General features: G+C 44.4%; 1 protein-coding gene across 1 annotated transcript in view; it reads left to right on the top strand.

The window, feature by feature from the left end:
* Window positions 1-499: 499 nt before the first annotated feature.
* JAM2 (junctional adhesion molecule 2) overlaps window positions 500-24,577 on the top strand; it is a 76,818-nt gene continuing 52,740 nt past the window's right edge. Inside the window, exon 1 of the mRNA XM_066601509.1 lies at window positions 500-616. Coding sequence (XP_066457606.1) covers window positions 565-616 — 52 coding nt within the window. The 5' untranslated portion in view covers window positions 500-564. The remainder of the gene's footprint in view (window positions 617-24,577) is intronic.

The raw sequence follows: 24,577 nt of genomic DNA, 5'->3' as shown, positions 1-24,577 counted from the left end.
AGCACTGGGGATGCACAGTTACAGTAGATTGCAATGGTGGCTCAGGGGACGCAGCTTTGAACCATGAGATGAAGTTTCACTTGAAGTGGGGGTGAACTTTTGCACTCGGGGCCCCTGAGTCTTTAGCTATGTCTTTTTGGACTCGCTGGATATTTGGATTCATTACATGACAACCCTATTAGCTTTTAGATTTGCTTTTGGCCAATTTTAAAGAATAATATAATTTATCCCATCATTTCCTGTAGATTGGGGAATCTGCAATCTGGCAGAATAACTCAAGCTTTCTATTTCAATGTGTGCATAATGAAAGAGAACAAGTCACCTAGTGATGAATGGGTTAAAGACCTCTTAAAAATCCATTTCTCCAGGCTTCTCCTGCCCCTGAGCCCTGAACAATGGCCCAATCTGCTGCCACTTGTGGACTGTGCATGCCATGCCCTGATCTGCCTGCAGAGGGCGCTGCGGAGCTGCATTTCCTATTCCTGGGCTCAGACCTCCCCGTTAGCGGCAGAGCTGGTCGGTGACTCTGGCTCCGAGCTGTCCTCACTTCTGCCTCTGCACAGGATGCGGCTCCCGGCGCGGCTCCTACTTCTGGGACACTTGGTGGCTCTTTGCTGTAAGTTTCTGGGGTTTCTCTCTCTGGTTTGCAGGGGGCTCCTGAGTTGGGACAGGTCTCTGGGCTTTGTGCTTCCACTATCGTCCTGGCTGGGACACAAGAAGCTCTGCTAACAATAACAGAGCTGGATGTTGTTACATTGTATCACCTTGGCTGCCGGGATATGGAAACATTGTATCATCACATTCTCCTGGGCTATTGTATTCTGCTGACTTGTGTTGTCCTTGTGTTGGTGTCATCATGGACATAAATGTATGCCAGCGCTGCAGTGCCCACGCGTAGCGGTGGCAGAAGAGGGTTAACGGCTCAGCGTCACCTCTCAACTTTTACCTAAGTTGCACTAGGAGAGATTTAGTCATCCTTTTCATACAAGTTGGCATGCTGGGCGCATTGTGATGCTTGGCGCACTTCTACAGTTGTAGCAAATGTTAACATGACACTTGACGCGTTAAATACGCAATTTAGGGACCTTTCACACGGGACGGAATTACTCCACGCGGACACGGTGTTATCCCTATGGGGCTTGAAAGCGGCACCTGTTAAAATCTGCTCGTCTTTGAAATCCGCAAGATTTAATTCCGCAGCGCAAAAGCTTGTCGGAAAAGGACGTTTTGCGGAATTGCTGTAATATACAGGAGATGGAATTTCACGATTGAAGTCTGCGTAAAAAACCATTAGAAATTCTGCGAATGTTCTGCAGTTAGAAACGCAACTAAATCCGCACTGATTGACAAAATCCACGTCGGCGCTGCGTCCTGCGGACAATTGCGTCTTGTGTGTAAGGTCCCTGAAGTGACACTTAGAGGGGTCGTACCAGGGGATAGCAGTCCGATCAGTGAGGACTGATATTATAGTTTTAAACCCGCGACTTTTTTTTCTTTGCGATTACGATGTGTTTTGGAAGGAGAATAAATCGGCGCACATGTGATGCTCACGCGTGTGAAAATCACGCTATCTATATAGCTTAACATGAAAAATAAAATTCACATTGGGCTCACAGGAAAATCGCATCTCCGTGCCGGCGCGATCCGTTTTTTTTTTCTCCGCTCCAATAGAGTGTAAAGCGAGTGCCGCGTCCTTCATCAGGCGGTCGGTTGTTAAAACTGAGTGAATATTGTGAGATTTTTGCGCAGTTCACTTTTGATGAGGCCGGTAGACGTCCGTGAATGCGGGGTTCCTACAGCTTTCATATCTGAGCCTCCAATGTCAGCATGTGGGGCTCATTCACACGGCGTATTTTCTGTCCGTTTTTTTTTTTTCACTGGCAATACAAACAGCAAATGCTTTAAATGAGGACTAAAACAGATAAACGTATGCGCAAATATGCTCGCCGCCACGGGGCGTACTAGGGTAAATAATTTTTTACTGTTCAAATTTCGCACTATTGTGCGCAGGTAGAAAGAATAGCGTGAAGATGGGTCCTGCTTATCGTTTCTCGCACGGAGTATTAACATAAGAATCGCGATAATCAAAACGAAACCATTGAAATCACTAATTTTGTTTCCTCATTTTTCGCGGACGTGATTTACGCACGCAAAAACCTGCGGAAAGACGTTTCTCTGTTTCAGCCCTGAAGTTGCATACGCAGTGTGAATGAGCTGTAAGTCATGTGACGTAAAGGGGTTGCGCCACAATTGCTAGCTATTAGAGAGTAACCTGCTGATCAGTGGGGGGCCCACCGATGAGACCCCTGCCAATCTCGAGAATTACACTCTTGATGTCCGCAAGAAGGGAGCGCTGGTGAGCATGTGCGGTCAGCGCTCCATTCATTTTAACGCCGCTGGCGGAGATACCTGTACAGGTGCCACCCGGCTACCTGTCAGTCCTATTGAAAGTGAATGGAACGCTTGTGTGCTTGTGCGACCGGCGCTCCATTCAGCCTCCTCACTGCAGGGGAGAAGGACGGGGGACACAGGACTCCCGATCTCAAGACTGCTGGGGGTCTCAACTGTGAGACCCCTACGATCAACAAGTTACCCCCCTATTCTGTAGATAGGGGTAGCTTGTAATTGTGGTACAATGGATGGTGCCCTAGGGCATCATGGATGTGGCCATGTAGCAATGAGTTCAGTATTACTTAACCCTTTGTGTCCCAACCTGATCGCTCGGCTTCAAATGATGCTACAAATCTACTGCAGCTGCTGCACTTTGCTTTTCTTAGACAGGGGAATCCATTAATTTAACCCATGAAGTCGCTGCATGCCTAAACTCGTACGCCAGTGAACCATGGGCGCTCCCTGTGTCACTGTATGGAACTATATACGGAGGTGCAGTATAGCCCCATGGACTTCTCTAGACACTCATACAGATGTGTAAGGCTGGGTTCACACAGGGCGTATTTGCTGCAGTTTTGCCACGGTTTTTCCGTTGCGGTTTTGCCGCAGAAGAAATGCTTCTGCGGCAAAACCGCTTCAAAGGTTAATTTTGGCTTGCGGATTTTCCTGCGGAAAATTCCACAAGAGTTTTTTTCCGCAGCAGTTTTTACTTTTTGCCGCGTATTTTGGTGCGGATTTTGCTGCGTCCATAGAGGTCTATGGACAAAAAACGCTGCGGAAAAGACAGAAGAATGGACATGCTGCATCTTTGAAAACCGCGCCGCAGTTGCATTTCCGCACTGCGGCTGTGCGGAAAAAATCCGCCCTGTGAGAACAGCTTTTTTGCAAAACTCATTTGTGCTGCATTGCACTGCAAACGCAGCGGTTTTGCCGCAGTGCGGATATGCAACTGCAATCCGCGGCAAAACCGCAGCAAATCCGCCCCGTGTGAACCCAGGCTAATACCGCCGTGTGCATATGACTTTACTCTCAACTGCTTCAACTTTCAACTTTTTCCCCTCATTCCAAACTTTTTGGGTGCGGTCAGACAGGCGACTCTATAGAACTGCTATTTGCAATGAATGTATTTACACGGGCGTTTTTTTTATTTTTTATTTTTTTTTTATTTTTATTTTTTCCCCCCTTGTCGCAATGCTGTGAGACCGCAGCCTGACCTAATATTTGGGCGATATCATCGTTACTTCCTATGGGAGTATACAACAATCGCATCGCCCTGGCACGGAAATGGGATTTTCATGTGAGTGATTTTTCGTTTTCCTATTAAAATAACGTGACTTCCATGAGTGCGAAATACATGTGAAAATCACGTGCAAATGCTTCAGCTGTCCATTAGGGCGGCTTCAGACAAGCGTTAGCGCTAATATGCTCACCGCCGCGTTTTGCGCAGTGTTTCATGCATCACCCTGGCATATTTGCTCACCTGCCATAGACTTCTGTGGCAGAGTTGCTGCACGAAATGCTGGAAAATATTTTTTGGCGCACGCAAAATCTGCATGTGCAAAACGTGCTTATGGGAACAAACTCATTGAAGTCAGTGGGTTGTATTCTCTGTGTTTAGCGCACGCAGATTTTGTGTACAAGCATGCCCGCCTGCAGGAGCCCCAACAGTAAGCGCCGGCTTCTGTATCGATGATTTATGACGTGGGTGGGAACGGCCGTCTCGGTGGGGATGGGTTTTAGTGTCAGTGAACTGGATGCCATCGTCTCCCCAGAATCTGCTCTCTCTCTAGATCCGCTGTCTTCCGGAGTCTTACCAGGGACGGCTGCCCAGAGGAGGCAGCGCCAGCTTAGCTTGGCACATATTCTATTCCGAGCTGCTGCAGCATCATATGTTCTGTAGTCCCAGATATTTAGTACATTTCCAGTAAACTCGCTTTTTCCTCAGTTGCCCCCAGTACCAGCGATAAACCGTATAAGCTGACTCACATGGGGAAAAGCCGAGTGTGATACATCGTAATGAAATCATCAGCATCGCAGGAAACGCCATATAAACGACCACAATGCGGAGCTTGTATGATGTGGGAACAGAGAGGGGAGAGCTGGGAGAATGTAGTGTTACAATACATCTAGATAGATGGATATGAGATAGATAGATAGATAGATAGATAGATAGATAGATATGAGATAGATAGGAGATAGATGGATATGAGATAGATATGAGATAGATAGATATTAGATAGATAGATAGATAGATAGATAGATAGATAGATAGATAGGAGATAGATGGATAGATAGATAGATAGATGGATATGAGATAGATAGATAGATAGATAGATATGAGATAGATAGGAGATAGATGGATAGATAGATAGATAGATAGATAGATAGATAGATAGATAGATAGATAGATAGATAGATAGATAGATAGATAGATAGATATGGGATAGATATGAGATAGATAGATGGATATGAGATAGATAGATAGATAGATAGATATGAGCTAGATAGATAGATAGATAGATATGAGATAGATAGGAGATAGATGGATAGATAGATAGATGGATATGAGATAGATATGAGATAGATAGATAGATAGATAGATAGATAGATAGATAGGAGATAGATAGATAGGAGATAGATAGATAGATAGGGGATAGATAGATAGATAGATAGATAGGAGATAGATATGAGATAGATAGATAGATAGGAGATAGATGGATAGATAGATAGATAGATGGATATGAGATAGATAGATAGATAGGAGATAGATGGATAGATAGATAGATAGATGGATATGAGATAGATAGATGGATATGAGATAGATAGATGGATATGAGATAGATAGATAGATAGATAGATAGATAGATAGATATGAGATAGATAGATAGATGGATATGAGATAGATAGATAGATATGAGATAGATAGATGGATATGAGATAGATAGATAGATAGATAGATAGATAGATAGATAGATAGATAGATAGATAGATATGAGATAGATAGATAGATAGATGGATATGAGATAGATAGATAGATAGATAGATATGAGATAGATAGATAGATAGGAGATAGATGGATAGATAGATAGATAGATAGATGGATATGAGATAGATAGATGGATATGAGATAGATAGATGGATAGATGGATATGAGATAGATAGATAGATGGATATGAGATAGATAGATAGATAGATATGAGATAGATAGATATGAGATAGATAGATGGATATGAGATAGATAGATAGATATGAGATAGATAGATAGATAGATAGATAGATAGATGGATATGAGATAGATAGATGAATAGATAGATAGGAGATAGATAGAGAGATGGATATGAGATAGATAGATATGAGATAGATAGATAGTAGAAATGAGCGAACTTACTCGGTTCGGGTGTTTTTGGACTCGAGCACCGCTGTTCCCGAGTAACTGACTACTCGGACGAAAAGGTTCGAGGGGCGCCGGGGGTGCACGGGGGTTGCAGAGGGGGGGGGGGGGGGGGGGAGAGAGAGAGAGCTCCCCCCTGTTCCCCACTGCTACCCCCTGCTCCACCATGCTATCTAGATAGATAGATAGATAGATAGATATGAGATAGATAGATAGATAAGAACTGAAAAATATGAATGGAGGCCCCCTTTATGTCAGAGATGTAGTACTTCGAAAACAATTACAAGGCAACAGTAGTGATATTGTCTCTCTGCTGCTCATACAGACGGCTACGGCTTTCCCACTCTCCTATGTGTGATCCTAAATATGCTGTTTGGAAATGTGACCCCCCACCTCCCCCCACACACCAGCTTAACACCGTCTGCGGGATTCCAATGCAAGGAATGATATAGTCCCAAATAATTACCCGCAGGTCCTGGTAGACACACATGGCAGACCCTCACACCCGGCGATGGCAGGAGCAGCTGCTGCCCGCAGTTCTCCCATTGTCACCTTTTGTATGTTACTCATTTGAGGAATGTGGAATGCCGCGCGTCATGTGGTTTATCTAGTAGGATACTGGAGGTAAATATGTGACCGAGGGGGCCGAGCGGTGCTGAGGCAGCGGAGAGCGGGCCTTTATACCCGACTCGTGGTGTGCAGGCAGACACAGGACAGTTCTAGGAAATGACGGCCTCAGGTAGTCTTACATCTGTATCACACTGGTGAGGAGTAAACTTCTGAAAAGTTCATTTCGGCCAGTTCACTGAATTTCGTCAAAACCCCTAAAACTGGTGTATACACTGTCCAAGAGCCCTAAAATCCATGTATTCCCCTCTTAGGGCACCTAGAAGGACATCTAAGTACCTGTGGGCTGTTCTTAATGTAAAGTTAATGAAGAGAAAGAACGAAGAAAAAGGAGGAAACAATTTTTCCTCCTTCTGTTTCTTTTTTCCTTTTTGCTTTTTTCCTGCTGTTTCTTTTTTCTCCTTCTCTTTTTACCTTGTTTTCCTTCTTCTCTAATCTTCATCCTGCTTTTTTCTTCTTCCCCTTCTCTTTCTTTCTTCTTCTACTTTTCTTCTTTTCTTTCTCTTTCCTTATTCCACTTCTCTTTCTTTCTTCTCCTTCGCTTCCCTTTTTTCTCCTTTTTCCCCTTCTTTTTCCTTCTATTCCTTCTCTAATTTTCATCCTGCCTTTTCCTTCTTCCCCTTCTCTTTCCTTCTTCTCCTTTTTCCTTTCTCCTTCTCTTTTCTTCTTTTACTTTTCTTTCCTTCTCTTTTCTCCTTCTTTTTCCTTCTATTCCTTCTCTAATTTCCATCCTGTTTTTTCCTTCTTCCCCTTCTCTTTCTCTCTTTCCTTCTTCATTTTCTCTTTCCTTCTTCTCCTTTTTCCTTCCTCCTTCTATTTTCTTCTTCTACTTTTCTTTCCTTCTCTTTTCTTCTTCTTTTTCCTTCCTTCTTTTAGCAAAGTTTGACCCAAAATAAGGTTCACCCGTTATAGTTCGCTTACCACTGGTCATATCCCAACTTTTAGACGATTCATCTTGTAATATATATATATATGAAATGTGATTGTTTCTACACAAATACTGCCATGCCTGGTCTATAATATATCGGTGCAGCGGCCGCACACTACTGCCATGCCTTGTCTATAATATATCGGTGCAGCGGCCGCACACTACTGCCATGCCTTGTCTATAATATATCGGTGCAGCGGGCGCACACTGCTGCCATTCGGTGTCCAAATAATACCATCACACAGTTCATAAATAATATCTCCGTCCAGTATCCAAATAATACCACCATATGGTGCCCACATAACACTGCCATATACACTGAAGGGCCCATAATTAGAGCCTCCGACCCTCTCATAATTGGCACTTCCCTGTATGGTAATTCAGCAGCATAAAATCTCATGACAAGTGTTCCGCGGATCAGTTTCAGTGTGAATCCACATTAGACGGGAAAATCCAGCGATCGGAGCGACTTCTCACTGGCAATTGCGGGGGAGTTTCTCATATAACGACATGAAGAGTTTACCGAGAATGGCATGATCAAGGAAAAACATCCAGTGAAAGGGAATCCTGTAGATGAAAACAGCTCATCGTGGATAGGAGTCGGAGGAGGATGTCAGGAATCATTGTGATGAACAGGCGCTGCACAGTCAGGAGCGATCCGATACTATCCGCGCTCCAACTAACATGCAGAAACACACAACTTGTTCCTTCGCACAGATGGGCTATAACAGCAGACTACCCGTTCCAGCGCCATTGTGTCTGAGAGGAACAGAAAGGATGAAACTCCAGCGGGCAAAAGAGCGCGAAAATTGTATCACTGAGCAGCATAAAAACATCTCCTGGTCAGATGGGTCCAGATTTCTGTTGCTGATGGGAGGTCAGAATTTGGCACAAGCAGCATGAATCGCTGACCCCTTCCTGTCAGCTGGTCAGAACATGTCAGCACCTCTATCTAATCTGCAGGAACTACAAGAAGCTTCCTCTCCGCAGGGGCCATTATTCCCGCAGAATCAAGTAGAATCTACGCCATGACGAATTGTTGCAGTTCTGAAGGTCAAATGAGGTCCAACGCACTACTAGATGAGGTCTCTAATAAAGTGGCCAGTCCGTGTATAACACAGCAGTATACATATTATATATATTATCGGCGTCTGTATTACACCTGCACACCACACTTGTACCGAGCCAACACTTGGATCCCCTTAGCGCTGCGGTTACTTTCCGTTCGCAGTTAAAGCGAAATGTAATGCTGCCACGTTGTGCTAAATGACAAACACAGCTCTGCCATGCTGCTATATATAAGAATGGACCTGCATACGGTAATGTCTGGCCACGGCCCAAGAAACAGGAAGAACACTATTATTTTATCCATAAATGAATTAAACCAATTATTGGGTTTTGCTCCCGGCTCAGCGGGGCGGCTGTAGACAGGGGTTTATCAGATGCCCATAATTACGGGTCACGCCGGCCGCTCCGTTGTCCCGTCCCTCTTCAGATACCAGCAGTATGAGATGGTTGGCATTCCTCTGAATTAGTTAGACATTTTTGGGGACAGTGGGGGGGCGGTGGTGTTTTTATAGCTCCTATTTGCAAGCAGATGTCTTGTCGGCCTGTCAGACGGGGCTAAGAAAGGAGCGTGACACTGCTGGTGGACAGGTGACGCCCGTGGAGGGTCGGGTGCAGCAGTGTTCCCATGAGCCATGTGCGCACATACCGGAGCGCGCGGCACAATGTTTAGCCAACTATGCCGTGCGGACCACAAAAATGTCATCTAAATATTTCGAGGAACGATGTTTAAATTGCAAGGTGGTGTTGTGCTACATGTGATCAATACGAGCCGGTGTCTGGGGGGCCGTAGAGTTCAAGAAGTCTATGTGCGGACATCGTAGATGAGAAATGACTTACCATATGGTATATTAGTATGGACACTGGAGCTATAGAGGAGCCATCACATCCTCAAGCCTTAGCTAGGTGCAGCCTATGTGGTCGCACGGGGTGCTGACCACCAGCTTGTTGGGGGTCAGGCGGATATAGGCTTGAGCGGTCGCCCCTCTTAGTCCACCTGGCCAGATGATCTTCCTCTGTGTGGCAGCATCTTGTGGAATTACATGAATCATCCTCCTCCCCTCGGATATTCTAAAGTGCTGCTGTGAGCCTATTGGTGCCCCCACAACACAACTGCTTAGTTCTGCTACTGTATTTATGTTATGAGCTTAGTTCTGGTATTGTATGCATGTACTGAGATTGATAATGCTGTATTTGTTATAAGCTTGGTTCTGGTCCTGTATTTATGTTATGAGCTTCATTCTGGTGCTGTATTTATGTTATGAGCTTGGTTCTGGTGCTGTATTTACATTATAAGCCTGGTTCTGGTGCTGTATGCATGTTATGAGCTTGGTTCTGGAATTGCTTCTATGTATTGAGTTTGGTTCTGGTATTATATCCATGTATTGATATTGCTTCTGGTGCTGTACTTATACCATGACATTGGTTGATGTATTGATGTTATGAGTTGGTTCTGGTGCTGCATGTATGTACTCAGCTTGGTTTTGTCATTGTATTTATGTTATAAGTTTGGTTCTGTTACCGTATTTATTCACTAAGCTGTTCTGGTGTTTTGCCTATTAGTGCAATGTATATCATCTTTTTATTATGACAGATGAGGGAGGGTAAAAAATCCTGCCCAGGGTGCCATCTTACCGGAGGCCGGCACTGTCCTCATGTCAGGGGTCCGCACTGTTTATTGTAAGTGGGTGACATCAGACTTGATTGACAGTGAGCAGTGGGGACCACCTACTTGATACATTCATAGCGCCAGGGCTGAAGACATAAGGAACTTGCATTGAAGGGGGGGGGGGGGGGAGTTTAAACAAAAGATACACAAATTTGGGGTTACAGCTATACGGCCGGCCCGCTGACATGAGCGGTGATCTTCAAGAAGAAATCTACTAATAGCACTTGCCGTGATTGCCTCAATACATTTTCCTGGAGGAACACATTTCGCCGCCATCCACCCTGCAGCGCTACAGAAGTGTAGCGATAAGTCAGGATTGGAGTTTAGGACTCGTTCAGATGAGCGTATTGGACTCCTCTTTGTGTATTCTGGATGTAACGCCCGGATCCTGCTGGCTTTATGGGACTAAGTTCCCAGCTACACAAATCTGCTTTAAGTTGGGTTCAGTACAGTCCTGGGGCAGGAAGGGGCGAATACAGGTGCTGCACCTCCAAAATTAAAGGGGTGTTCTAATCTCCTGGTTAGGTTATCATCAGTAGTTGATGGATGGGGTTCACCGCTTGGGATTCCTGCCAATCAGCCGATCGTCTGGCCCACTGTAGAATGCAGCAGGTCGGGGGTCATAATCAATGATCAGAAGATGCAGGGGGAGTGACGTCTTCACTCACATTGGAGTCAATGGAAGCGTCACTCTGCTTCCTGCTCCTCTCATGGTCAGGACATCATGTCCTGTCCTGAGCAGGACGTGTAGAGGCAGCATGGCGCTCCCATTTATTTCAATGGGAGTGAAACCGGCACTCTCCCTGCTTCTTCTGACCATTGATAATGACGTTTGACCCACTGCAGAGTGCAGCAGGCCAGGCGATTGGCTGATGGACGGGGATCGTGAGCGGCGGACTACCGTCCATCAACTTCTTTTGCCCCATCACAGAATACCCATTTAAAGTAGTTTTTGCACCAAGGTAAGTTATCCCCATTATCAGAAGATGGGAGATCTCACCGTACCGTGGGGATACAACCACCGATTACCCCACAATGACAACAGTGGAGGTCAAGAGCTTCCTTGAATGCACCGAGCCGTGGTTGCACATGTGCTCTGCCACTCGGTTCATTTTAATGGGACTGCTGAAGATAGCTGAGATCTTGGCTGGACTGCAGGGACCCGACCTCGCAGCATATTTTCGCCGCCCCTAAATAATGATACAAGTAAGGACTGCAGAACTCTTTTTGTGGATGACGGTCGGCTGCAGCTTTATTATCATTTTTTACTTTTTTAAAAACAAAAACCGTGAAAAACCATTAAAGGCACTTGCCATAATTAAAAACAACTGCTGAGGTCATTGCCATATGCCCCACCAGGCTCCTGGTAGGCCGGTCCGCCAATGACCAGCCATGCTACAACCTTCACAGAGACATAATTTTACATGAGGCGATCCTGAAGGGGTTAATGCTCTCCATTCATTATTGGGACAATCCTTTAAAACTTAAAGCTCCAGCACCGCCAGAGACCGGGGCCCAGCAGTCGGGGGCACTATCAATTATTGCAGTGCCCATCATTCACAGCAGTCCTATTGAAATGAATGGAGTGGTGGTGCTCATGTGCAACTGCCACTTCATTCATTCAGGGACACACTGGATGCCTGTTCTTGGGATCAGTGGACCAGTTGGTTAACCCACCAATCGGTAAGCTCCCCCTATTTGTAGGATAAAGGATATCTTACTTTGGTGGGATAACCCCTGTAAGCCTGGACACAACACTCCTGTCTGATGGAGGCCATGGGCTAGTACCTACACCCGGGAGGCAGCTTGCTGCAGAAGAAACCTTCTTGCTCCTCTGCTTGCAGTAATAACTAGCCTTGTCAAGAAACCTCATTCTGTAAACCGTTGTTTCTGTCTTTGACTTCTCTTGTACAAGACCGTTTATATAAAAAGAAATTCCAGACATTTTTTGGGTTTTCCACCTGCTACTGAAGTAAAGTGGGGTTAGAAGACCGCCGTTCACAAGAGCAGCTGCTGCTGTCAGTCACCCATGTATGTAAATGTCTCTGGAGATGTGAGGTGATGAAGGGGCGAGACTGCAGCTGTAAACACAGACCGAGCGGGGTACCGAGCGCCGGCGGGGGTATATCACTATTTGTTGTGCACGGGAAGGGGTTGTACCAAGATGATACAACTCCGACAACCCGTAAAGAAAGACCAGACACTTGGAGTTTTTAGTTTCTGTTTTGTCTTGGGCACATTTTAAGAGCTGCAAGTATTTCCATCGACAATTACGAGCGCCGGCCCACTCCGACCTCGGTGTATTCCGGCACTGCCAGCGGGCACTGCCGGGAAAACCCCCTTAATACAAGAAAAAACTCCTGCAAAGGAAAAAGTTTTTGTGCCTTTTTTTATATTTCGCATTGGTTTTGCTCAGATCTGCGTTTTGGGTTTTCCTTTTTTAACGGATCTGTCTACAATCTCATATTCGGATTCAAAAATGTATCAAAACAGACATAAACTAAGGCTGTATTAACGCGGGTAAGTGTGATTGAGGTCTGAGAAAATCGGAACTGTATCGCACTCCTATGCATTACGATGTTACAAACTGTTAGCAATCCTATCAGTAAGAGTGACACAGTGGCTTCAGCAGTAATAGTCACCCCCATAAGTGACCCAGTAGTAATATTGACCCCTGTTAGCAACTCCAGTAGTAATAGTGACCCCTGTTAGTTGCCCCAGTAGTAAGTGACCCCCGTTAGCTGTCCCAGTAGTAATAGTGACCCCCATTAGCAACTCCAGTAGTAATAGTGACCCCCGTTAGCTGCCCAGTAGTAATAGTGACCCCCGTTAGCTGCCCAGTAGTAATAGTGACCCCCGTTAGCTGTCCCAGTAGTAATAGTGACCCCTATTAGCAACTCCAGTAGTAGTAAAATTGACCCCCATAGTTGCCCCAGTAGTAATAGTGCCCCGCACAGTGTAAGCTCCGGCCTGGAAGAAGCCACATCAGCCGGCGCATGCACTGTAAACTCAAAGAGGACCCTGGACTCCATCCTACCACCTGGCGTTTGCCGCCCGCTGTACTTGCACAAGTCCCTAGACTCCTCCTCCTGGCGTCGACGTTCGTAAATGTACTGTACTCAGCACAGATACCGGGGGGGGGGGGGGGGGGGGGGGGTTGTCCAGGGTCCTCTGTGAGTTCAGTGGCAATTTCTGAAGTGCAAGAGCCTGGAAACAGGATGGAGTCCGGGTTCTCTGTGAGTTTACAATGGGCGGCAATTGGAACTGAACTCCAGATAGGTGAATGCACTGGTTGGTCCGGTTGTGGCCCGGCTGGAGCTGCTCGGTGCAAGTGAGTATGTTTTACCAGCCTCTAATAAGGACTGTAAAATCCTGGCACCAGCTCTCTGGAAGCTACCAGCCGGGTGGCAACCCTAGCTGGAAGCTGCACGGACCCCATTAAACTCAGCGGGGTCCATCTCTCGCTGCTCAGGTCCAATGGTTTTGGTATTTTCGTTGTTCTGCTCCAAGGACTGCCCCTAACAATGGTAATACCAGCGCGGCTGTGGAAGTGGCCTTCTACATACAAACCGTAGGCTTCACATCAGATTTCCATTGTCTTTCTTTCACAGAAACAATAGCGTTGTCTGCTGTGCTATATTCCCATAAGCAGCGGCCCGCACTACTGTTTCCGTGAAACGGGAAAAACCGGAAACTTGACAGAACGAACACAAACAGCGAGTCCTTAAAACCTCCCTGAAATCTGTAGGGAAGAACACTGAAACATTTCGTATCGTTCTACGGTTTCTTCGGCGAAAGAGAAGATCAGAAACCCGGACGCCGGTGTGAGCAGAGCCTAACCCCCGGTAATTAGTTTATAAACTGATTGTTCTAATTGCTGATGAGTCCCGCACTGTTTTTGTGTTCCCTTTATTCCGGACGAGTCTCTGAAGTCACGGCGGCTCTTGTCGCTTGGGCTTAGTGTATTCCCAGAATCCCCCCTGGGTGAGCCTCATAACAAGAGGATGAATGAAGGGTTGGGCGGCGGCGTTGGCATTGTCTCCGTGCGCCTGTAGAGGAGGCGCTCTGGGAAGGGGTCTCCTTGGACACTATAGAACATGTCCATGATATTTAGTGTTTCCTCGCTGATCTGCTGGGAATGTGCCGGCCGCTCGTCTGCACTGCGGACCACAGAAACAGCATTGTTAGACTTTATAATCTCCACTGTAACATTATAGGGAAAGGCCGGGCAGAACTAAGTGACTGTTGGTAACAATATTGTTCTATATGGGAAAAGTTGTCTGTATACCTAATAAATGTAGAATAATTGTCCATGAATGTGGAGGAGAACATTAAAGATTCATGTCCAAACCATGGGGGCGTATTTACTTACAGATTTACAGACTAGTGTAACTGCAGGGCGGCTCCAGGTTTATGGGGCTCTTAGGCTAAAATCTCAGTGGGCCCCTTTGCAGTGCGTTCTGATACTTTAATACTTGTAACAGTAAATCTGAAACAGCACAGACAGTGGCCATATGACGGTAGATACCAACTCTACACATCATATAAGTGATTACAGGACCATTAAATCCACTGATCACAGGTGATGTCTTCTCTGACTGGAGTCGTGCAGTTTCTCTATTCTCCTGTATCTGGGCCAGACCGCCATAAAGACTTCTCCCTGCCAGAACTTCTCTATAGAATTTGGCACACAGACATCTTCAGCTCCTCACTTTTCCATCACCCTCCATATGTTATCTACACCTTTATAAAATTCCCCCTCTATAGTACCCAAGATAGTAATAATGCCACCTGTGGTACCCCCATAATAGTAGTGCCCCCATTTGTTTGCTTCCTGTACACTCCACACAGTAAGTGCTATTTATAGTGACCCTCACATAGTAATAGTGCACCCAATTAGGAATAATGCATTCTGTCCCCACTCAGTAATAATCCCCCCTTGTGCCTCCTGTCAGTAATACTGCCCCTTTTGCCCACCTTTATTAATACCGCCTTTTAGAAATAGTGCCCCTTTTAGAAATAATGCCCCCTTCCAGAAGTCACTATGGCACTATTACCACGGTGGGCCATTATTACCACCGGGTTCATTATCACTACTGAATATATAACCTGCGGTTGTTCTTTGCCTTCCCTCCGATCCACCAGTCGCGTCCTGTTTTTGGCCATCCAATATGGCCGATGCAATCTTCACACTACCTAATCCCCTACAGTGCATTGATAGTGGTAGACTACTACTGCACTATACCTACTCTCTGATTGGCCAGAGCTGTTCACTGGCCAATCAGAAAGCAGTGCTCAGTATGCAGAAATTTACTGCAGCCATCTTGGACAGCTGAAAACAGGGCGTGAAACTGGTGGGGCGGCAGAGAAGAACTGCAGGTAATATGCCCCTCCTGCCCCTGTGCCGTGAAACCCTAGGCCTACCCCAGGGTCTCTTTAATAGTTAAAAAAAATGATATTAAAAGTTTAAAAATCCCTATTTTCCCATATGTAGAAGAAAAAATATATATAATACCATAATATACCGTACTTTTTTGGTTTCCCTGTCTCCAAAAAATGTAATAAAAAGTAAACAAAAAAGTAGCTCAAAATGGTACCAACCAACCAATACCGCACGGGTCATCCTGAAAAAAATGAGCTGCATCAATGAAAAAATAAAAAATTTATGGTGATCAGAAGAGAACAGAAGGTAACTTTTTTTAAAGTAGTACACTATAAAAAAAAACTATACAAATTTGGTATTGTAGTACCATGTTTCCCTGAAAATAAGACAGTGTCTTATATAAATTTTTATTCAAAAAGGTTTAACTTTTTTACATGTATAGCTGTCTGGACACTATTTAAATTGACTTTTTTAATTAACTGTTAGCAGGGCTTAATTTTGGAGTAGGGCTTATATTTCAAGCATCCTCAAAAAGCCTGAAAAATCATTTTGCATCCCCAAAGTTCTGGAAAATCATGCTATGTCTTATTTTCAGGTAATGTCTTATTTTCAGGGAAACAGGGTAATAGTAGTGACCCACTGAATAAAGTTATCAGGTACTTTGTGCCGCAGTGCGTATGCCTTAAAAACAAGACGTCTCCCCCAAAGTTGGCAGAATTGCATTTTCTTTTCCATTTTACGCCACAAATTTTGAAAAGTTTTTCAATATATGATTGATAGATAAATAGACAAACTTCGACCCTTGGATGGATGGACGGATGGATGGACGGATGGATGGACGGATGGATGGAGTAGTTAGGGCTCTCGATCAGCACAAGCGCTATCTTGGTCATAAACATATAAACCGATTGATTGCTTCTAATAAAAGCCGCACATTTCTTAGCGTAAGCCTATATTTTCGTATTTTCCACCTGCGACAAGTATTCCCGTCCTCGGTAAGCGCATTTCTTGGTTTAGTACATATTGGATATCATCATAGAATATCACTTGTGTTCAGCGGCATCTCTTCCCCTCTAAGCATGTCAGGACACGAAATGCCACTCCGTTCTCATGCTGATATACTGACATTTATATATAGTCCCACTACTGCCCACAGCGGCGTCTATATATACGGAGTGTATATATAACCATTCAGGATTTTCTGAAAGGCTTCCTCGGGTTGGAGAAACATTCCAGACATGCGGCGTGCGCACGTGGTTGTACATGGTGGAAGAGGAGCCTTCTGCGTGCATCAGGACACGCTGTCCGCTGTAGTCAATTAGGAACATGACGCCGGCGTGCAAAGAAAATTGGAAGCGGTGCTATATTACTAGTCACTTCTGTAGCGTTGCGTTACCCCAGTACGTATTTAGGTTGAAGGATGGATGGTTAAAGAGGGATGTCCAACCACTTCATTAGTCAGCAAGAGTTGAAGAGCTTTGCCGTGAAGTGATCCGTTTAAAATAAAACCCAATCCCTGTATATACTATATACAGACAGGGGGCCATTTTGAAGAATATTATATTTGGTCCTTTAAAGGGGTTGTCCATCTCTAAATGATTGATAGCTTATCCTCAGGATAGATCATCAATTACTGATCGGTAGGTGTTCACCTCCCGAAACTCCTGCTGATCAGTTATTGGCCAGGCAACTAGAAGAACTGAACAGGAATTGGGCCTGCAATACTATGCCAGGCCACTGCAGTGTGTACGGAGCTGTTTACTTCCAGCACACATCAGCTCTGTGGACATGCGCATGGGTCCTGGAAAGCAGATAATTGGCAAGGGTACTGGGCAGAAGAAGTTGTACCAGAATTGCAAGTTATCGCCTATCCACACTTTAGTAATGTACACACTTACGAATTTTACTGAGGTCGCCCTCACTTACAGGATGTAATTTACAACATGTCATGAATACAAGTTATTGCTCCAAGCGTGTAGGTTGTTTTTAGACCTATGGTTTTTACTCCTGTTGTTTTGCATAATCAAGCTTTTTCATGTGATTCTTGCCGTGCTGGACTTTCTCCAATTCTATGTTGGATCGGATTGGTACAAGAAAAGTAATACGATGTTTATGCAGCTTTTTAGGTAGATTATTCTACATGTGTATAGTGGCTAACGTATGTTTTAAATCACATAGATATTGTGTTGCCCGGTGACAGACTGTGAAATCATTTGTGTCAATTTGCAAATTTACACACTAGCATGTTACTGCCCCGTCGCCGGACTCTGCTAGAGACATGCTTATATATAGCAAGTAGGAAAGTCTGCAGTAATTAGGGAGAGTGGCAATAATTCAATCAGCGATGAGTTATTATGCAGGTCTCCTCTGTCAGCAAATCCAGAATTTAACTTGGTTTCTAGATTTTAATTAAGAAAACTGGAAACGAACGGTTAGCGATCCTCTTGGCCAAATCTGCACATAGTTCTGCCTTCCAGTAGATCATTAGACTTAATGCAAGTCGTAAGAAGCATCGTCTTTCTTAAAGAATATTTAGTTGGTGGTGTTTCCTTGTGATGCGTCTTGAGGTCCCGTAAGACAGCTGTACTACACTGGCCGCCCTGCAGTTGGACTCTTATTATGTGTCCATGTAAGGTCACACTTATGTCTTGGAAAGTGGCACGACAGCTGATTAACTCTGAACATGCTGCACATCATTCTCTTCCCTTCTTGACCCTCGAATGTCCAATATCTCACATATATAAGAGTTGGGATCATGTATTAAAATAAGTCTTGGTGGCTTTTTTCGTACTTCAAAGAGGGTGGGGGCAGTAAGGAACGGCATGGGGCTAAATGCGCCCGGGTCACTACGAGGGCGGTCTTGAAATTTCTGCCAACTTGAAAATTATATTCAGAAGTAATCGCTTAGGAAATCGAGATCTTAAACTATCCCTTGCTCAGTATCCATCTGACAGCCAGGAGGGATCAAAGGCGGGGAACGTGATAAGTGCCTCAAGTTACTTGATGCTTATAAGGAGTTGGTTGGAGGACCCAATGTGCCGCCTCCATCCTTAAACACAACTTGGCGTAAGAACTTTTTATTTCTCAACTCCAGTACTCAAGCACCGAGGTGTCTGTTGTGACGGAGTCTGCAATGGAGGCTCCACTCGTGCGCAAAGCTTCTATCTTGGGCACCATACTCATCTACCTACTCATCTCTAAGATGCTGAAGCTTACAAACCTACTGAAAACGTCTTTCATATGTCAGTGAACACTATAATGTTGACTTTGGGTAAATGCCTTAACTTGTTGGTAAAATATAGCAATAGCTCCTTTCTGTTCATGGTAAGCTGGACATTCTGTACAGTTGTTGCATCCAAGTTTGGTGGGTGTAAGCCGATAATCTGGTCTGGGCTCTTCACGTTCTCCACAATTGGTGGTCTGTGTTGCCATTATGTAAGAAGTTAACTTGGTCTAAGACTGTTACGTCTTCCACCAAGTATGGTGGACTGTGTGACCATTGTATTAGTTAATAATGTGGTCTCAGTTCTTCATGTCCTCCACCAAGTATGGTGGACTGTGTGGCCATTATATAAGCCGATGACGTGGTCTCAGTTCTTCATATGCTCCTCCAGCAATTGTGGTTGACTGTGTGGCCATTATAAAATCTGGTAACCTGGTCTGGGCTCTTTATGTTCTCCACTAAATATGATGGTTTGTTTGGAAGTTATGTAAGGAGTTTACTTGGTCTAATATTGTGGCATCTTTCACCAAATATGGTATCCTGTGTGACCAATAGATAAGATAATACCTAGGGCTATTCATGTCCTTCACCAATTATTATGGTCTGTGTGGCTATTACTTGGTTCTTCATGTCCTCTACCAAACATGGTACTGTGAGGCCATTATATAAGCCAATAACCCGCTCTTGGCTCTTTATGTCCTTCACCGAGTATGGTGGTCTCCGTTATCATTACATAAGCCAATTACTTGATCTGGACTCTTTGTTCTTCACCAAATATGGTGGTCTGGGTGGAAGTTATGTAAAGATATAACTTGGTCTAAGATTGTTACATCTTCCACCAAGTATAGTGGGCTGATTGACCATTAGATAAGGTGATAACCTGGTCTGGGCTCTTCACATTCTCCTCCAAGTATAAAAATATAGTGTACAAGCAGCACTCACAATCATTCACTAAGGCAGGACCTCTACAGGCATGCAAAGCCATGGGAAAGTAGGAGCTCGGACTTGAAGCTCCAAAACAGCAGTAGATGAAAGAAGGAGCCCACGTAGGACAACCTTATCGTAGCTTGCAAGTTGATGGAGTAAAGGTACTTTTATATGAACAGAAAAACTGCCTGTAACGACTGGCGATATAGTAAGTTCATCTGAGCTCGTTTAAGGATCTTTTACATCGGGCATTTGCTGGGGAAGAATAGGGACTCGAATAAACGTTCCTGACTTCTTGTAACGACTGTGGATGTGGAACCACTGTGTCAACCTACTGGATAGGTGATGATCTAGTTCAGTACGGTTGACAGCCGACTCCAGGGTGGGAGGTAAGATACTGGATGTACGAACCGCGTACGCAGATGGAAACTAGGGAAAGTATCTTGCCCCAAACTAATAACCAGGAGAGGAAAACCCCTGCTTATAAGCAGAGTACTCGTCCCAACAAGGACGACCCCACGGTCTTCTTCTAGGCGCTGACTGACCCTGACAGGATAGAACACCTATTAAACAAATGACAGAACAATACTGGGGCGTACAGGAACAAAGGAGGTACCAGCTGCAAGGATAAACAGAGAAGCAGACTCACGATGATAATAGACAGCTGGATACATGAACGGAGGACACCGAACATGAGCAGATAGCAAGGTAGCAAAGAAACTGACGGAGTGGCAGCTTAACATGGAGTTATAGACGCGAGTCACACAACAACACTACAGCACTGTCTGAAAGGCCCAGGGCAGCTATGTAGGGAGATGATTAGAAAAGGTGCATCAGCTGAGCAGGAGGCCCAGAATCAATTAATCCTAGGAGTGCTTTATGAGAGTAAATGTAAGTTCAGTGAACAGGGAGAGCAGGGCGACGCCCTCGCCTGCCAGACACAGAAGCAGAGGATTGTGTCTGAACAGAGCATTTAACACTTCTGATCATTGGTACAAGCGTTTGTTTCCATTATTATCGTCAGGAGAGGTGTTGTCTACTAACGATCATTTTTATGTGCACATAAAAGATGTGATCAACCAAGAAACAAGCATTTTCTCTTATGTAGGCTGACCGTTGAGATATTTATTCTGGGCAATGATGGGGAATGAACGATTTTCCTGTGTAAAAAGGCCTAAAAGCTGATCATACCCCTTAAAATCAGACCAAATACAGATGAACTTGGCTCCTAAAAGCAGGTAGCTGTACTTGTATGTCTTTACCACTAGCTAATAGAAGGGGATGCAGAATTGGGGGATCAGCACATCATGGCAGTAGGGTGTATGGAAAGGGGTTGCAGAAATCAAATTGCACGGTTTGAAAGTCCATTTTAAAGTTTTCATAACTTTTTTGAAATGTACAAAGACAGGACATGCCGCTCATGTATATGACCCCATACCAAAGAATGGGGTTCATATTTGTGTGAGATTCGTGTGTCTCGCAGCACACACATCTCACGCGATTTTCCCATCCATGTGAAAGTGGCCTTGCAATGGATTGGGCCTAACACGAAGTAGGTTTTACGAATTGCGCAAAATTTGGGTCACAACAGCTTGTTCTGATTGGAGAATTATTACATAGTGATGAACATTTCTTCCTTAAAGTCTTCATTTCGTGTTTCAGCTTCACAGACTCCAAAAATGTAAATCTTTTTTTTTATACAATGTAACATTTTCTGTGATTTTAGACATTTACACATCAATATTAAAAAAAAAACCCAAGCCTTCAGGATGATGATTGCTGCCTTGACAAGTGCACCGATTCCGCGTCTCATCCTTGTTTTCTGGCTGTAATAAAGCTAAATATGCAGATTACAACGACATTGAGAGGCGCGGGGTTATATTTAGCTTGTTTATAATGTCATTAACATAATGAATTCTAATATGGTACCTGTACTAAATGAACCCACAAGCCGATGCAGGCTTACATTTACACATAGCTTAAAGGGTCACTCCAGCAGAAAACCCATTGTTCCATCCCTGCCCCCTCACCTGATTGGCTGTCACACTCTGGAGGTCCCCTCTGTGTATTGTAGCAGCTTCTATGCAGTGCAGCCCCCTGTCTGATGCTTATCGGGTCTCATCTTATCAGGGAGGGGAGGGACTGTTACCCGGGGAGTCGGAAGCCAGTTACAGGCTGCAGACTCCCCCAGCGCGCGGCCCTCTTTTCCAAAGAAAGACTGCAGTTGTGATTAGGCACAACTCTAGTCTGTCAGTGTACCGCCGGACACGTGATTGGTCCAGCCGGCGGTGAACTGACAGTGAAAATGTACAGAGACATAACTCACAGAATACTACTAGCTGTACATATATAATTATATAGAGGAGATACCCAGGTTATACCAGCATGCTCCATATCACTATATACAGGGAATTCCGGATCCCACTTTTCTGCTGCATTCATGGAGCTGTAAAAGGGAATCCCCACTGCTGATTGGCTCTGTTTTTGGACAAAATCGAACAGCGTCAGACAGACCCCGTTGACTATAATGGGGTCTGTCCGTTTTCTGCCAAGCTGCCTGGCTTTTGGAAAGAAGAAAAAGCGCCGTATGGAGCACTTTATCATCCGGTATTTTGAGCCTGATCTGTGACCGAACCTCCGACCGAAGGATCGAATGCAGATGTGAAACCATCCATACACCAGCATGGTCGATATCCCTGTATACAGGAGATGTATATACATTTCCTTGTATATAGTGATATGAAACATGCTGGTATAACCTGGGTATCTCCTGTATATAATTATATATGTCCAGCTGGTATACATTATACATCTTCTGTATATAGTGATATGAACCTTGCTGGTATAACCTGGGTATCTCCTGTATATAATTATATATGACAGCTGGTATAAGTTATACATCCTGTATATAGTGATATGAACCTTGCTGGTATAACCTGGGTATCTCCTGTATATAATTATATATGTCCAGCTGGTATAAGTTATACATCTCCTGTATATAGTGATATGAAACATGTATAAAGTGATAAAGCATGCTGGTATACCCTGGGTATCTCCTGTATATAATTAATTATATATGTCCAGCTGGTATAAGTTATACATCTCCCTGTATATATTTATATGGAGCATGCTGGTATAACCTGGGCATCTCATGTATATAATTATATATGTCCAGCTGGTATACATTATACATCTCCCTGTATATAGCTATATGAACCTTGCTGGTATAACCTGGGTATCTCATGCATATAATTATATATGTACAGCTGGTATAAGTTATACATCTCCCTGTATATAGTGATATGGAGCATGCTGATATAACCTGAGCATCTCCTGTATATAATTATATATATCCAGCTGGTATAAGTTATACATCTCCCTGTATATATTGATATGGAGCATGCTGGTATAACCTGGGCATCTCATGTATATAATTATATATGTCCAGTTGGTATACATTATACATCTCCCTGTATATAGTTATATGAACCTTGCTGGTATAACCTGGGTATCTCATGCATATAATTATATATGTACAGCTGGTATAAGTTATACATCCTGTATATAGTGATATGGAGCATGCTGGTATAACCTGGGTATCTCCTGTATATAATCATATATGTCCAGCTGGTATAAGTTGTACATCTCCCTGTATATAGTGATATAGACCATGCTGTATCTCTTGTACATAATTGCATACATTACACACAATTAAAAATGCATCAAAATCCAGATACGGTTTTTAGTAGTAAATGTAGTTTCTTAAAAACATTTGTGGTTTTTTAATATCGCATTCCGTTTTTTAATGTGTTTTTCACTGGTCGAAAAATTAGACAAAAAACATGAAGAAAGCCCAATGCGATGTTCTACTCATGGGGAAAAAATGGCGGCATGCCGCTGTTTTGTGCGGCCTGCGCACAGATGGCTTCCATTGAAGTCATTGAAAGCTGTTCCTCCTGCGGCCATTCTTCAATCATCATTGCAGAATACTCGCGGGAGCCTACTACACATGTGCACCGGCATAGCGGTCGGCACATCCGACACTGGGGTCGCCTGCCAGTCACCGGGTCAGATCCCGCTGCAAGATCCCGCATACTGGGTCTGACCCGCCTACATGCAGGTGGCTTTACTGTAATCTCAAGCAGGCGCCTTAATATACGCCACCCACACCCGCATGCATCATGAGGATCGTTACTCCGGGTTCAGATGCCTGGAGGGAGTAATGAACCTCAAGGCGCATGCGCAGTACGCCACTGAAGTCTCAGCAAGCTGAGGTGCGCGGGTGTGGGCGGGGCTTGGTACAGCGCCTGCGCGGGATTACAGCATAGATGGGAAATGAGTATGCATGCCAATCAACAACAGGAGCGTCCGGCGCAGCGCTGAGGGAAATATCTTCAATTCATTTTCATGCAGCGCAGGAAAAACCGATTAGAGGAGGGAATGTAACAAATAGCAAAATAAATCATGGGAAATTAAAGATCCAAATCTGTAAAATCATGACGATCAGTCGGCTCCAGCAGCAGTGAATGGAAGACACTTAAAGGGACGTTTGTTTTTAGTAATGAAACCTTTCTAATTTTCTGATCAGTTTTCTGATTGTCGATTTTTTTATTTTATCGTCTGTACCTGCAAATTTTTATGTGGAATTGCAGGCAGGTTTTAGGCTAATTTCAATTTTCCATCAAAATCTGCAGTGGATGTTGAATTTAGCGCGGCTTGCGGTGCATCATGCGGTCTCTTCCGTCCCGTGTGAAAGTCCCTCCTAGCTCACAAAACAAGGTTTAGCAACCAGAGTCACACATCACAGACTCACACAGAGCAGCTTTCTGTGCCCCCAGTTAGAGCCAGATATAGGAGGCATGCCTCTTGCTTTTAAACCATTTAAAGTGACTTTTAATTAACAAACTGAGGCACCTTTTCTCTGCCAGATGGACTTCCACTGAGCCCCCAGTGGCCACTTCCAAAACTGTCCG

Source organism: Eleutherodactylus coqui, chromosome 4, assembly GCF_035609145.1.
Source record: "Eleutherodactylus coqui strain aEleCoq1 chromosome 4, aEleCoq1.hap1, whole genome shotgun sequence".
Classification (NCBI taxonomy): domain Eukaryota; kingdom Metazoa; phylum Chordata; class Amphibia; order Anura; family Eleutherodactylidae; genus Eleutherodactylus; species Eleutherodactylus coqui.
Note: the sequence above shows the minus strand (reverse complement) of the source record. Positions and strands in the feature narration are given on the sequence as shown.